The sequence below is a fragment of the Apaloderma vittatum genome, unplaced genomic scaffold (genome assembly GCF_000703405.1).
Source record: "Apaloderma vittatum isolate BGI_N311 unplaced genomic scaffold, ASM70340v1 scaffold32702, whole genome shotgun sequence".
Classification (NCBI taxonomy): Eukaryota; Metazoa; Chordata; class Aves; order Trogoniformes; family Trogonidae; genus Apaloderma; species Apaloderma vittatum.
In genome coordinates this window covers 8,005-24,540 of record NW_009704675.1, presented here as the reverse complement: position 1 = coordinate 24,540, position 16,536 = coordinate 8,005, and the positions used below count along the sequence as shown (strand labels likewise).

Below are 16,536 nucleotides of genomic sequence, written 5' to 3'. Positions count from 1 at the left end.
AGAAACAGGAGCAATGGAAACACCTGGAGATTAAATCAATTTGCTGCAAGAGCATCATCATTTTCCACCTTCTCATTAGCTGCCTTGCAAAGGCAGAGACCACAGTCTTAAAACACAAAAGCACGATATAACATGATGAGAGGCACGGACACTGGCTTACTTGGCTCTCTTGCCCAGCAGCCAACATCAACCAGGGCCATAAGTTTCCACTGCATTTGCACTGTGTGGATCTTGCCAGCTTGGCATGTGAAGCTACTCTGCAATTGTCATCAGTGGCTTCTGTTGCCACATAGGAAACACAACACAGTGCTGAGCTCGCAGCAAGCTTGTTCTCCACCAAGAAGGGGTGCTGGGAGTGGGTGAGTCGGAGGGCTCTGAGGACAATTCTCCTCCACAGATGCAAAAGAGCTTCCATGGCCATCCCTGCCACCCCTTACTCCCTGCCTCTGAGCTGCCTCCCTCTGCCTTGGCTTGGCTGCATTTTGCAGGTCTCGGGTAGCATCCCTGGGATGGGAATACTACCATGGCTGGGCTTGCACCGGGCTCTCTCCTGGTACGGGGTGACTGCCACATGCTGAGTGAACAGGCAAGGAGAAGACAGAGATTAGGTCTTTGGAAAATGTTTACATCCATCCCCATCAAAGCTGACAGATAAAAAAAACCCAACATGGCAAGGCCACTGAATAACCATTTTCTAAAGCCTCTTCCCCTGATCTCCTTGCAGAGAGAGAATGGAAAAAACGGCAACAATAAAAACCTAAACCAAATCATTCTCCAGGAGGAAGCTGAAACGCATCTGAAATATGGGGAAGACTGACCCATGTCACAGAGGCACAAGTAAACAGAGGAAACAGAGCCACAGAGCTCCTCTCACCACGTGGCACAAGGAAAATCCTCTGTTACACTGTTTTTACAATTATTACTTTTCCTGTTTGTTGAGGCACACTGTGTGTTTTTGGAAGGTCTTCTTGGCCTATGGAGGGCACATAACCCTGAGGGCAAAGCCCAGCCACTAGTCTACGACTTTACTTCTGAAGAGCTAGGTTTCTGGGAAACAGAAAAGTTGGTACGTTCCTCATGTTCACTTTGTTGTTCTTGTTGCTCGATAACAGTGTTTATTATAAATGCAGCTGGATCAGAGACAGGACCCTGAAATGCAAACTCCTGGCATGCTCCAGGCTCAGGGCTGAGTCCTCCAGCCCAGATGTTGCTCTTCCCCAGCTGTAGGCACACGAGGGCTGAAGCTGGAGGGCACCACTCACTGCTTCACCAGGTTCTTCTGTTCCTCCTGGGGAACTAGGGAGGGCTGCCTTGTGCCACGAACACTGAACCCTTGTCCCACACTGGCAGCATGTCCTGGCTGCCCTCCTCGCCCCCCGCCACCCTTAAGCACCAACGGAGAGAGAGACCTGTTTCCCCTGTGTACGCTCTATAGAAAACACCCCAAAGAGCTGGGGAATTCTTTGGACTTTGGGGAGTAAAAAAGTTGGCAGAAAGGAGGAAAGGAGGAAGAAGTACAGAAGAGGAGTACAAAATTAAAATGGACTTTTTTTTTTCTCTTCTGGGTTTTTCTCTTCTTTTTCCAAGTGGAAAGAGAGAAAGGAGAAAAGACAACAGAGAAAGGAAACAGCTGGATGTTCAAAAATCCAATTTCCTTTCTGAATGGTTTCAGTTTTCTTTGTAAACTTGAAAACATTCTCCAACTAAAGCAGAATAAAAGCATAGAGAGAAGAAAAAACAGAAAGATATACTCTGAAATTATTTGGTTATAGAGAGCAAACAGGACAACAAATATAAATCAACCAGTTCTTGGTTTAAGCAAACTCTTCAAGATCTTCCTCTGGTATTTCCCTATTTTATGTACAGCTAGAGAAGGAATAACAATACTCTGAGCACGACGCTGAGCAACTGGAAACAACTTGGACCGTGGAAAGCTGTGAAATTCCCTAAAAAGTGCAACCATCTATCGGATTACAGGGAAGCTGAATTGCCTGCTGCTGCAGAGCTGGCCACCAGAGACACAAGACACCTCCTGGCTTTGTTTTGCCATGAGGAGCACACTTTGGTATTCGGCTGCAATATAGTTTTTCAAAATTGTTATGGAGAAAATCTTTAGTAGAAGCTGTTACGGTATTTTCTGTGGTTGCTGAAAATGTGCTGAAACCAGCTGAAATGTCTGCTGACAGGCCTTAAACCGAAGTGATTTGACGTAAGCCAAGACATGAAATCACAAGCCAGTGTGCAAACAGAAATAGTTGTTAATATGGTGTGATCCAGCACATTTTAGCAAAGCATCAAGACTGGCATCCCCAAAACCTACTGCATCAAGCATCCATCCTTCTGCAGCCTTAATAACAGAGAATATATAAAGCTGAAAAGCACCTGGGAGAAAGACTACGGTTTGCTGGTGCGACCTTCAGCATGGTGAGGAGAACCCAGCCACCCAGCTCTACATCTCAGGGCTCTGTACTGAGCAGCACAGCAGCTGGGAAAAGCCAGTCCAAGAGTAGAGCAGTGCTGGTGGGATCCACGGACCCAGAAATGCTGTGGCAGCACTGAAGACTTCTCTGTCTCTTAAAACCTACTCCCTCAGATAGGATTGGTCCTCCTTGCTCAGCAGCCAGTCTTCACAGTTTCTAGCAATAGGAAAAAAACCTGAGTTTGTTGAAATACATTCATCAGACTTACCTTCCTTCAATTCTCGATCTGGTTTTGGCATGGGTTTCTTTACCAGGGACAGTCGGGGCCCATCCTCTGGTTCACTGCTAATACTTGATGGCACACTGAGGAGCAAGAGCATAAAGGAACATCATGACTTTATGCACAGGTCTCCTGTTCTGGGAATTGTGCTGTTTTACATCCTTTGAAAACCAATACATCAAAGAAATGGGCAAATCGGTACTTTGTACAAATGCTACAATCATACAAATAGAAGCCCTCAACCTGTCCTGTGGCAAACTGTGTTTTTTCTGGCAATGAGAACAACAGTTTCCACCAGTGAAGCACAGACACCAACACACCTGAGCAGCACTTCCTTCATCGACCAAGTTCCCTCTAGACCATCATTGGTTTTGAGGGACTCAGCTAAAATAAGGTGCTTGTGGGAGTGTTTGCAATGGTACAGGGAAAATGGCCCTAATTCAGCCACAACGCTGTTCTGGGGTGGGTGAGTAGCACCCCCCAAGTGGCAAGCTGGTACCCCATTGTGGGCACATCCCCGCCACCCCACTGCAGGGACTGGTGAAGCTGTGGGGTCAGCTGGGGTGGGTGAGTAGTGGCTTACCTGTGCTCGTCCTGGCGGGCGCCGTACCTGTTCCAGTAGTTCTGTGGGAAAAGAGAGGGATATACTTCTCAATTTAATGTTCCAGATGAAGCCAGGGAGCTCTCTGCTCTGCCTCACACCCAGGCACATCAGCCAGCCTTTCCTGTACGGAGCCATCTTACTCAACTTTGGGGAATTGCCTGGGGTCACCAGATTGAAAATGTAACCCCCAACCCAAACTGATGAGCACAGAGGAAGCCTGACTTGCCCAGCCTTCTCTGTCCCACCCCACCACCATGGAACACAACCATGGCAGAAGATACCATGGCAGAAGAGCTGGACTAGTCTGCACCTGCTACTCCTTCACGCTGGGAACAGCTGCCTTCCTTGCTTTGCCATCAGCATTTTCCAACAGGGAAAAAACCAGGCCAAGCCCCAGCTCCTGAGTCACCTACATGGGACTTGCTTTACAGGAGAGGGCAGGAGGGAAGCTGGTCCTATAGCTGTGAGCTCCTAAAGGTCCTCGCCATAGCAGACCCAGGCATTACCGGCTCTGTGTAGCTGTATCCGAGGCCGGCCGCAGCCACCCGCAAGAGGTGAGACTCCACCTTATGGCGCCGCAGAAGCATTTTTGCTTCCTGAAAAGAAGAGGAAAAATGTTGTAGTTGCACATGTACCTTTCACAAGACATAGGCAAGGCACCTCTGCTTCAAGAGGAGTTTGCTTTTCACGCAACAACATAGACTTGTATGGGATGAGGGATATTTGGGTCATGCCTTGGAGCAACCATGGACACTGGGCTGAGCTGCTCATGTCCAGAGCTGGTAGAAAGCACTGAGCACCTTGTAAAGTCTCTAAATATCTGGGCAAGAGGCTGGCCAGAGAAACCCCAGCTGCAGAAGGGAAGGCAGGTTCAGGCTAGGGTAGCAGAGCCCCTGGCTGGGCTGTGCCTCGGTTTCCCCATCTGCAAGGCAGAGCCCATACATAGCCTGGCAGCAGGTAGGCGAGTGGGTAAGCTGCAGCATCATGGCCTGGGATGCACTCAGGGCACTCAGATGGGGACCATAAAGCACAGCCAGCTGGAAATCATTCATCAGACAGCTTTTTTTTTGAATGAAGAAATTGTAAATAAACCACTGTTTTTTCTCCTAGAAAATTACTTTCCAAAGTAAAAACCAATTATTTCTTTCTAATAGAAAACTTCAAAACATTGGAACAATGAAATGTTTTTGTTAACTTCAGGTTTTTTTCTAGATTGACGCTTCAAGGGGAAAAGATAATTGTCTTCTATAATTTCCTTTTTAGTATATAGAGTTTTATCAAACTCACCTTGATTTTCCCAGAAATCAAGGACTTCCCAAGAGAATGGAACTCCTGCCTACACTCTGCTTATGGTGCAAGGGTAATGAGCCTGAGCAGCGCTGTGGTGGGACGGGATGAACTTCTCCTGTTCTGCATCATGAGAAAGGCAGCCCCAGGAACGCAGATAAAGACTGCCCGGGCCGGAGAGGAAGCCTGTCCCGCCGGGCTGAGCATACACTCTTTGGTTGTTTGACCCTAGCCTAACCCTGTGACAGCAAAACGACGTCCCGCAGAACAGGCTGAGCGCTGAACTCCAAGCTCAGTGACTTGAGAGAAACGCTGACATCCCAACCTCCCCTTGGGAAAGTATTTCTCAGCCCCCGCTTAACGGCGGTTGCCCTCTGCTCAGCACTTCATTGCATTCCTCCTCCTCATCTCTAGAGCACTGAACGAGCGGAGGGTTTATGTTGTTGAGGCACTCGGTCATCACCCTCCCAGCCCTGGCTTGGGCTTTGCTAAGCTGAAGTCCCCATTTAAAGAGATCCTGCCCTTCAGCTTCGCCCCAACACTAGTGACTCTGGACTTGCACCCTGGAAATTAGCATCACCAGTTAGTCCAGCATCTCCATGTCTGCCTTCAAAGTGGTCCCAAGACCAAGGTGCTTTTATTTCCAGCTAATTTTTTTGCTTAAGCTTCCCACCAAGAGCTTTTAGGTGACACCCACACTCACCTTTCTGGGTTTGATGGTGTTTGGATCCATTGTACCTTCCAAAAGACCCTCGTAGTAACCTGCGTTCTCCAAGACATCTTCATCATCCGGGTGGAAGAGGAGGTAGGACTTGGCACACTCCAGGGCTTTGACATAGTCACCAACTGTGAGGCAACACAACAGTCATCGGGGGGAACAGAGGAGGGCACAGCTCCGCTGATGGTGCTGGAGGCTCACACAAAGCACAGCAGGGCAGAGCTGAGGAGAGGGAGGGCACAGCCTGAGCTCTCTATCAGCCAAAGTGTGAGCCCAGCACTTTACAAGGCTCTTTTGATAGACCTTTGTCTGAACTGCTCCATTTCACTAGGAGGGAAACTGAGGCACAGAGACATGACTTCTCTGTGGATGGCATCCAAATTGCATACAACTGGATACAGAGGATGTAGATGCTATCTGGCAGCAAAATGCCTCTTTTCTGTGCAGCATCTCTCAGGGCTCTGGGGGCAGGGGTTTACCCACCACATTAAACCTCTAATTGGGCAAAAGAATAAAAAAGCCTCTGTCAGCATGAAATGCTGCTGACTCCTCCAGCTTTCTTCCCATTGCATTGATTAATGATGAAGCTTTAGGCCTGAGTAGCAATTCTGACCCTCACACACTCTGCCCTTTTCAGAAAAGAGCTCTTAACACAAGCCTGAGATTGCAGAATTCTGCCTAGATTCTCTTTTATGTAAGAGAATATAATCAAATACCATACAAGACCACACAATCAGCAGTATTTTACAGCACTGCCAACTCCTAATATTTTGCAGTGTTGCCAACTCCCGCAATTTTACTGTGAATCTTAAAATATTCGGTAATTAACAAAAACTGGCATCTTGGGATAAGCTTGGACTAACTTGTATACCTGTTGTATATTAACTCAGAAAATGTATCAATTGGTTTCAGAAAAATGTGAAGCATCTAAATCCCCAGAACTTTAAAATCAAAATGCAAATGAAAGGACCCTAAAAAAGCATGATTCATTTAAAGAACAGTAATGTTTATGCTAAGGGTTGGGTTTTTAAAACCTGACTGATGATTTAACACACTTCTAAAAAAGTACTTAACTGCATTTCAGCCAGCCTGACTTTTAAAGAGAAAATTTCCAGTGCTCTTTGTTTCCTGACTGCTTCAGGCCGTGCCACTCTATCGCTGTAGCACAGGCATCATGGGGAATTTTTCACGTGAAACCATTCAAACTTGTACAAAAACATACAAGGAACAGAAATACAGCATTTACCTCTGTAATAGGCAAACTGCAAGTAGTCATAATGGAGGGGAAGGAAATTTTCGATGGGCGAGATGCGGCCCGAACGCGTGGCGAGTTCTCGGACACAGTCATGTTTGCAGGCCAGGACTTGCATGTAGTGATCTGTCAAGAAAAGAGAAGAAGGTCCAGACTTGAGAAGGACAGTGGTGGTGCTGAGACACGGACAGAGAGAGGTTAAATCTCCCCAGCTGATGGACATGCAACTCAAGCTGCTCTGGTCCAGCAGACAAATGTGCCCCCACAGAAAGAGCTCAGGCTCCTTCCCAAAGCCAATGGAGAGTTGCAGACACATTTTTCACCCCTTGAGAAATGCTTTTCTCCTTCTGTCAACTGTAGAGGGAGCTTGAGCATTTCTTTTGCGTGCCGGGAGCTGCTGCTTCTGCCCAGGGAGCCAGACGGGTGCAGGGACTGCAGGTGGCAGGTAGCTCCTCAACCCCAAGAGCCAAACCAAAGGCGAGGACACCCATAAAGCAGAGATGTGAAGACAGGGTGGCCACGTGTGTTGCCACATGAAAGCCATCTTCACACTCCCTTCCTTCAGCCCATCTTTAATCCTTTCCTTTCTGCAGCTAGAAAGGTCCCAATGGCATGGGAAGGTTTAGGTAAGAGGGGCTGGTGCAGCTTCTCAAGCCCAACTGAGCAAGACACATGCACCATCAGTCTGAAAGGTCTAAGGTGCAAATATTGGCAGCAAAATCCCTGAGCTTGCTGCTTCTTGAAGATGAGATAACTCCCAGGGAAACACAAGCACGTGTAAAACATCTGCCATTAGCAAGGTTTCTTAATTGCTGGGAGTCCGCAATACAGGCATTGTATCAGCTGTACAATTTTGAAGCCAACGCTGACATCTGATTTCGGTTTGAAGCCTTTGCTGCAGTGTACTCTACAAATGTACTTTGCTTGCTCTGTCTCTGTTTACCATTAAAAATCTTGAGAAACAAACACAGGCTTGAAAAAAAACATGTGCTCAGCTACCAAAGCATTTCTCAGAGTTGCCAAAAAAACAGCCTGAGGAATTTGCAATGAAATGGAGCGGAAACTCAAAACAGCTCCCATTTGCTCTGTGCAGGTAGTCTGAGTAGTTACCTGATTTACCCTACACATCCAGGATATTACATTATGGAAAATAAGAAGGTAAAGGACATAAGTAATGTTGTAATTTAAACGTATTTCAGCATCCTCGCCCCGGAATAATCCGTCACGGAGGAGCAGTGCTTTATCTTAGTACTGTCAAGGTTCTCTACAGACAGGTTATATACACTGGAATCAGTTCACTGAAATGCATTCGTCCCTGTGATGGAGAGGTGAGACTGTTTCAACTCCATGTGGCAGCACAGCAAATCAGCTTGAGATTGAAAAGAGAAAGGAGTTTTACAGAAACTTAAACTCTTTTCTTGGTGGGTTAGTGCTCCCACTCCCTGCTGAAGCATCTGGGGCCCAGTGCCCTTGACCCAGGGGTAGACTCTGGATTATGCTGTCCTGTAAGGAACCACTTAGCTCCCTACAGCAAAGCAAACGCATTATGTATCTTATTTCCCTCTGTGCTTCTTTGGGTGTCTGAACAGCCCTGGTGTTTGGAGTTGTTATTCCCAAGCATATTTGGCCAAACCAGGTCACAGCACTTGCAGAGATGATCTGGCTTGTTCTCACCCCCAGACCAAAACCTGTTTGATGAGCAGCAGCTTTCAGTGAGAAGGAAGACGAGTTTTCCTTGCCACTGAAGGCTGCTCTCTTGGAGAGTTTGATACAGCCCCTAGTGTCCTACTCATAGCTTCAAAAGCAGGCGTGATCAGCAGACAATTACACTGATACAAAGCCAGCACTTAACAACACTTCTCATGTTTTTTGTATGGGGAATAAACCTAACAAAGGCAGCTTCCCATCCAGTATGCTGGTGGTTTCTCATCTTGGTTGTTTCAATTAGATTTCCTGTCTCGACACAAACAGAATTATGCAAAACAAAAAAAAACAATTTGCATCTGAGTGAAGTATTTTCCACACAAGAAGCAAAACTCCAGAGCTTGATGCAACTCCACCACCATGAGCAGATAAATAAGATTTCTGTCACCAAATGAACCTTAATTTATTGCTCTTTTTCCCCTCAAGTCTAATTAAATGTAGTCTCATTTCTACTCAGAATGAACCGTTTTAATTCCCTCTGGCTCAGAGCCACACATGCAGATCTGAAGACTATACCGCAATGTTCAATTCTCTCCAGAGATTTCAGTCAAGATGATAATTAGATGAGCCTCCACTAATGACAAATCCATTCTTTTGGATGGGGAGGAAATCTATGTTCTAAGCCTTTTTGGCAACCTTCCTGGTCATCTGGAGTGTGGCCAAGACGACTCTGCTGCTCTCTTCATATGCACTGAAAAAAACGGTGAAAATATAAAAAGAGGCCAGCAATGTCTAGATCCCAGTGAGGTATCTGAGACCATGTACAGCGAGAAACGGAGGCAGTTTATTTTAAAACATCTATACTTCCAGCTCTTATGGAAAGCTGCAAATGCTCCACACATCTGGAAATACAATTTTTCTAACGCAGCTTCTATTTAGGACCAAAATACGATATTCTCATTCTTAACCCTCTGAATTTGCGTTTTCTGGCCTTCCAAGTGCCTCCTGCAGCATTACTCACCAGCAGCAGTGACGGAAGGGAAGTCACTTCACCAAATCCAGGCCTAAACTCAGTAATTAAAAACAGTGCAGGACCAAGGTTCAGAACCCTAAAGGCGCAAGAAGATCTCACCTGCAATAGCTTCGTAGAGACCAGCCTTATATTCCAGGTACTCGTGCTCCTCAAATCTCTGTGGTCCCTCACACATGATCTGGCAGTCTTCATCCTCAGAATAGTAGCCTTTCAATGCACGCTCCAAGAAGTCAATGGCCAGCTCGTACTTCTCCTTGTCATAGTGCCTTACTCCGGCACTGTAGTCCTCCTGCAAAGTAGGTAGGCAGAAGACAAGACCATGAGTGGGCTACGCTGCTCGGACCACAAGATCCTGCCCTTGCCAACTGTAGGTACTTCTCAAAAGAAGGCACAAGTGGGCAGGGACAGAACGATCTCTTTTAGTACCTACCAAACATAAGTGGTTGTACCAAGACAAGTTTAAGCCATCCGTGGACTTTTGGACCAGTGGAACCTTGTAAACCTGCTTAAATGCTCTTCTGAACTCCTCCGTACTTAGGGACTCCTCAGTGCCACCACTGGATTACGCATTATGTGAAAAAACATTAATTTTCCTTGTTTCTACCCTCCTACTCATCAACTACGCTGAATGCCAAGGGAAAAGACTGCTCTTGACCCAGGCAGAACTGTCTTAGAATGGCCCCTGATGAGCATCTCCATTAATTACACCAAACAGCCACTCCTGCTTCCATGTGTCTCATGAAATCAGACTTGGGGGCGGCACTGGGATTTGTGTTGGGCTTTCACTCGGAGAAGGTGGAAAAAGCTGTCACTCTCCTGCCTGCCACCCTGCACCCTCACCAGCACAGCCATTCATGTGCAGGTACCCTGCCCAGGTGGGAAAATCCAGCTCAAAAGCAACACACATAGGCCAAGATCCATCCATCAGTGCCCATGGAGGCATCTATCAAAGCTGCCTGCTAATGCCTGTTCACAGCCATGGATGACTCCAGAGTTTCCTGAACAGAGGGACCACTTGGGGACACAGCCATCAAACACAGAGCAGAGAGTGCCTTGAAAAAGCAGGAGCTGGCTTGCCTTACAGTAAAGAGCTGAAAGGGAGAGTTTGTTCTCCTGTATTGTAATACAGACCTTGGCAAGAATCTCCCCATTCATAGATGATGCTTTCTTGGCCTTATAAATCTCTTCTCTCCAGACTGCTTAACACTTAACCCAGGCACCTCTTTAGCTCAGACTCACCATGTGCTGCCTGGCCTCCCAGTCAATCAAGCTGACCTTTCCTGCTGTGGTCTTGTAGTTCTCAATGTCCTGCTGTATCTCCATGTGCTCGGGGTTTGCCATGAAGAAGGTGTGAGCTGCATTTGCTGCCTCCTCCAGCTTGTTCAGCTGTAACAAGATAAGAAAGATCAAATGAGAGGGTGATGTAGGGCAATGAACACAGCAGTTTACGTTGCACACTCTGACACCTATACCTCTGACAACCTTTTGACACCACTGCACTAGACAATGATGGGATAATCTGAACACAAAAGCTAAAGAAAATAGCTGAAACGAGAGGAAAGCGCACTGCAAGGGAAATCAGAAGAGCTGGAGTTCCTGAAAGCCAGACAGGTCACTTATCTGTCTGCAGCGTGGTCTATTGGTGATGGGGTTTAGCCTATTTTCCAGCTGCACATCCTCTGAACTCAGCTGATTAAACCCTCTGCAGAGTTCTAGATGGAGAGATGATCTCATTGGATGAGATGGAGAGAGGAGGGGAAAGCAGCTGCTGAGACCTCTCTCTATAAGCCTTGGAGGCTGAGCTGTCCAGGCTAAGGGCTTCTGCTTTTAAATGGGCACTTAGGACCACTTATTAAGCTCTGCTGCATACAACTGCAAAAGATCAGACTCTGATAATGGCAGAGATATAAAGAGGAGTTTATCAAGTTACCTTGGATTTATAGATTCAGAACTGAGACCAGACATACGCTTCACCCTGGAGGAAACCTTGCAAACAAACAGAAATGCTAGCGCTAAGCACAACCACGGCAGCTGCCAGGAGCTCAGGGAGTGGGACAGATGTTCAGGTGAAACATCTGCATGACCTAGAAGGAGAGAGCCCACTTCCATGGCTAATGCACTTGCTCCTGAAAGCAAGCCAGCACCACTGAGTACCAGCAAGGTAAAGAATCAGGCCCCTTGGATATGTCTGCAGTCTGAGCAGGCTCAGTCAAGTTTGTTAGCCAGGACAAGGCTAATCCTAGCTCCGGCAGGTTTGTGTTCAGGTGTTCTCCTTGAAAGTGAAACCCACATGGAACCCTGTGCCACTGCTGCTGGGTTCCTCCTGAGGTACTGGAGCCAGCAAGCTCAGATAATGTCTGTGCTACATCACGGTACAGCAGCTCACCTGCTCAAATTCGCACACGTAGCCAACGGACAACCCAACCTGAAAAACGATGAAAACTGGAAAAGTGACCTGCAGAGAAGCATGAGCTCTACATCTTGTTATCCTGCGCCTGAAGCAGGGCAGAGCGGCCGCGTGAGCTGTGGTGAGACCACGGCTGCACTCGAGACCCTGCTCATACCCGTGAGAGAACAGTAGCTTCCTTCGGCCTCCTTTACACTGGATTAATACTTGAATGCACTTAATGAGCATCAATTATATCTTGCCTTTCAGCTAAGCCATGAGAAAAACCCAAAACCTCTTCCAGTGAGGCCCCATAAACTGCCTAGCACCCTATATTTCTCAGGGGCTCAGAGAGGCGTACAAATACTCATGACCAGGCACTAGTTTAATCTCTGACATATGATTATCTTCAGAGATGTGTCTGAACTGTCAACTGTCTGACCAGCCACCTCGTCAGCAGATTGCTTGCTACCTCCGCAGAAGAATTTGCAACCTTCTTGAAAACTAAATATCTGATAATACATGAAATCCTGTCAAACTGGGTGAAACCATGGAGCCTTCTCCATGAGGGATGTCCCTGCATGTGTATATCCTACAGCAATTTTGCATGCAAGGCTTGTGAAAACTTTGTGGTGAAATACTAAGGGAAAAAATGTAAAGGATTTGCTCAGGACACTTGGTTGCAGCAAGAGCATGGCAAGAAGTCCTTTTTTATGCTGAACGCTGCTCTGAGCAAGAGTAACAGGTTCAATTTTGCTGGACAAGGATAGTCACCCTGGAAGCACTGAGCCCATGGCAAATTACTCAGCAAATCTGCCTCTATTTGGAAAGCGGAGCTGTCTGGCAGCATTAATAAAATACCTGAGTTGTTCCATTAGCAGAATTATGCCTCCTTTCCTACTACATTGTAAAGCTTGGCAGGACTCTCGTAAATACAGGGTGAAGACATGCCTTATTTTTGTGAGTAGCCTTGTCTAAGGGTGGTGTGAAGGGAGCGTGTTTTGGCTGTGAAGGAAGCAGTCAATGCCCTTTGAATTTCCACTCTCAAACACAATTTCCAAGTGGCAAATATTAAAAAAAAAAAATATTGCAACAAATTTCCTTTGGCTTTTCCTCAAAGCAAGGTGAAATTAGAAAGTGCAGAAAGCTTCTGAAAACAATTTTTGCATTAAAAAAAGGGGATAGATGACAGTGATTGGGAGCCCAGGTTAAAGAGGAGGGAAGAGGGGAAGACGTGCAGTACAGCAGGACACACACCGAGCTTCTCCCCCCGAGAAGCACCCAGCACTTTGAACTGGGCTGTTTTGACAAGGATGAATGCAAACACAGTCTGCAGAGCAAACAAGGGGGCTACCGTGAGTCAAACTGGTGGCAACTGGAGACATCAGGGCTGTTGGAAATCACAGACTGAGCTTGTCACAGATGCCTGAGCAATTCTGATAGGGAGACTCTGAATGGGAACAAACACCCAAATCTACCAGGGAATCTGTGAAATTGGCACTTTTATAACAGATGAGCACTCTGAACACACTCTCACGTTGCTTAGTGGGGCATGAAGAAGCTTTGAAAGCAGATGACCAGACAGATGAAGAACTTTGGGAGGAAAAGCCCAGCCATCGCCATGGGGCCAGACCCACACCAGGTGGGCACTCTCCCAAACCCCTCTGCTGCTCCAGCACAGCCAAAATTGGTTGTGTGGCTCCCAGAAAGGCCGAGGCAGAGCTGGCTGAAGGAGCACACGTGAATACCTCCGCAAGGAAGATGAAAGCTCCAGTCAGATGGCATCTCAGCCCAGTCCCCAGATCTGCCCTTTGAACACCAAAGCACTGCTGTGCTGCTGTGCCCACAGAAATGCAAAAAATTTGCCTTGTATAAATTTCAGACTTTTTTCAGGATTAGCTCTGTGCTGACAACATATGCAGGGAAGCCAGCTTTTACTGCAAAAACAAGATCTATTCCAGTCCTTTGCTTTGAGTTTTCCTAAGGACATCACTCTCCAGAATAACCCCCTGGCTTCCCAGCAGGCAAAAAAAATGACTGTAAGAAATGTTTATCCAGGACAGTACAAAAAAAGCCCAGACCCCTTCACCTTAGATTTTATTTTTTTTTTACCAGACAAACCTATTCAGAAACACGCATCCTATCCTGAAAAAAAAACTCATCTCAAGAAAATCCCATCCTGGAAAAGCTCATTGCAGCTGGACAGAATCTGATTCAGGATAAAGGACTGACAAGAGCATCTCACAATGGGAATTTTCAGGTTATGCTGAGTGTAGGTGGGACTGCCACTGCAGCCAGTAATTACAGAGACTGAGACAGGGCAAAAAGTTTGCAGGAGACACAAGAGCTGCTGACCTGATGCAGAGGACTGCGATTAAGCCAGTGTTTGAGTTGCTTGGGAGAATTACACTCTTCCATGACACACCACAGGTTTCTATTCACAAACAGCATCCTGTCTGTGCAGACTTAAAAGGGTCCAAATGAATCTCAGCAAGGGAACTGTTCCCCCGAGACACAAGCTGCAGCAGCCTGTTGTGGGACGTTCTTTTTTCCTTTGATCCTAGCTCCTTTGCAGAAAGCTGTCAAAAACTGCCGCAGACCCTAGGACGGACTTAGTTCTTCCACCTCTCTCAGATAGGAAGAGTGGTTTCTAGGCACAACAGAAAATCCCCTTCCCACCCTCAAAACAAGGCTCGTACTGTGTCTAGTCCTGCTGGCTCTTCACAGCAGAGATGACCTTTGGAGTTTGCTAAGTGGACTCAAAGCAGAACATTTCAACTCAACACTTTTCAATTTATCTTGTCCCGTATTTGCCTTAGAGACATTCAAGTAACACAAAGAAGCCAACAGCTGCTAAATTTGGGGAGTTTTTAAGCGGATACGTGTATATAAAAGCAAATTCCTGACTGGTAAGACACATTCAGAGTTTAGCACTGCCATTAATTACGAAACGCTCTGGGGAAACTTTTGCCAAAACACTTTGAATTCACAAGGAGCAGGATATTTTGGTGTTTAAAGGTCTGGGCTGGGACTCGGGACACCTGGACTCGGTTCCTGGCCCTGACAAAATCTCTCTGTGCAGTCACTGGAAAAAGACATTTTTGTGCCTGATTTTCCATTGTTTTAAATGAATAACAATAAAAATAAAATAAAAATAAGAGCATTTTTCCCACGGAGTAATAATTTTGTTTACTGAGATGGCAAGCAACTCAGGGACCGTAAGCATATGCAAGAATGTAACACAAGGGGATTTTGATCTTTGTACAACCATTGCCGAACGAAAATCAGCAAGGAAAAAATGACAACTGAAGAATCACAATCTCAGTATGTGTTGTAAGGTCTGCTTGTTCACCCCTCTGGAATGAAATCGTTGGACTATCGCTGCAGCTTTGCACCAAACCCTGTGGATTTTGGCCAGAGAGGATACATGAAACTAGAACACCAGCACTGAGAGAGCCCTTATCCATTTTGATTTTACCATGTCAATGGCCAGAGTCAAGAAAGGGGAAACACAATACTTAAGGGCTTCTGGGTTTTCATACTGAAAAATATCTTTTTTCAAATGCTAGGATTGTTTCATTTCACAGAAAAATAGGAAAATTATTTTAAGCAGTAAAACCTCAGATCAAAGAATTTCAGCAAATTGCAACTGCTCAGTTCCAGTCCCACCCAGGACAGTGCTGGCCAGGACTGCAATGGGACTGAGACTTCCAACCTGCAGCAGTGGCTTGGATTAGGAAGGTTGTTTTAACTGTAGCATTAGACAGGACCAAACACAGGTTGGAGAAAGGACCTCAAGTGAACATCTTGAGCATCACTATACAATTGAAGCCAATTCTCGTAACCACTGAGAAAATCTTTTATGGAGCGTTCATGGGCTGCATGATGAAACACATAATATAATGTTAATAGTTTCTTAACAGTTCATTGTTATTCTGGTACCTGTCGAGCTAAAGTATGGGCCAGTAAACTCCACGCCGAACATTCTAATTTGTACCTGTAATGCCACTGCCACCAATCTGCCCTGCTTAGGAAATAAACTGTCTAGGCAGAACACACCTTACTTGCTGTTTGATTTTACCACCGCTTTGGCTGCTGCGCCCCTTGAAAAGAAACACAAAGTCTTCACCTCATTATTAATGCCTACCTGAAAATAACTCAAACTGGCTCAGCATCACGTGCAACCATGTGCTCTGAATTCACCCTTGCCCTCCCTATTTGCAGACAAATTAATTTTGACCAAAGTGCCTCTCATGACAGATACTTAGCAAGGTTGCATAAACCCCTAGCCCCTTCCCTGGGAGATACTCCACATGACAGCACCGTGGTTTTAGCTACAATGACCCTAAAGTTGCACTCCCTTGGGGTTTGCTCTCTGAGGCTTGACAGTGGGGATAACCAAGTGAAGGAGGCATCGTGCCAGGTCTGTGAGATGAGCATCACACAGCTTTACCTTCTGCTCGTTCAGCTGGGACAGGGTATGTTGTACCCCCATTGCTTTGCTTATGCTCAACATGAACAGAAAGGTTTATGGGGGAACGCAGCTGTAGCCAGGACATTACAGGTACTCAGGTGCTCGCCCTGAAGCCTTCACAGCAAATACAAGGAAAAGAAGAGGTGCAAAAGTCAGTGGATTTTAGAGATAATGTAGGCAAAACAATATTGATTCTGACTGCCTGAGATAAGAGGTGTCAGGGCACGCTATAATCAAGAGCTCAGACTGTTTTTCACAATGAGCTCCCATTTCAGTGAACATACTGAATATTGGCAACTATCATGTCTACTGTGTGACTGTCTTAATCCAACCCATTTCTATATTAAGTTACCTTCAGAATGTAAGGCATAGTTTGAATTAAAACTTTTCTGGGGAGGGGAACAAAGGTTTGTAGACTGGAAAATGTGTCAGATCCCT

At 46.2% G+C, this 16,536-nt stretch overlaps 1 protein-coding gene across 1 annotated transcript in view; it reads right to left on the bottom strand.

The window, feature by feature from the left end:
* Positions 1–10,624, bottom strand: part of LEPREL1 (leprecan-like 1) — a 15,362-nt gene extending 4,738 nt beyond the window's left edge. Inside the window, exons 1-7 of the mRNA XM_009865132.1 lie at positions 10,478–10,624; positions 9,338–9,527; positions 6,556–6,687; positions 5,295–5,437; positions 3,811–3,900; positions 3,284–3,324; positions 2,689–2,783 (exon numbers count right to left, since the gene is read on the bottom strand). Coding sequence (XP_009863434.1) covers positions 2,689–2,783; positions 3,284–3,324; positions 3,811–3,900; positions 5,295–5,437; positions 6,556–6,687; positions 9,338–9,527; positions 10,478–10,579 — 793 coding nt within the window. The 5' untranslated portion in view covers positions 10,580–10,624. The remainder of the gene's footprint in view (positions 1–2,688; positions 2,784–3,283; positions 3,325–3,810; positions 3,901–5,294; positions 5,438–6,555; positions 6,688–9,337; positions 9,528–10,477) is intronic.
* Positions 10,625–16,536: the final 5,912 nt, after the last annotated feature.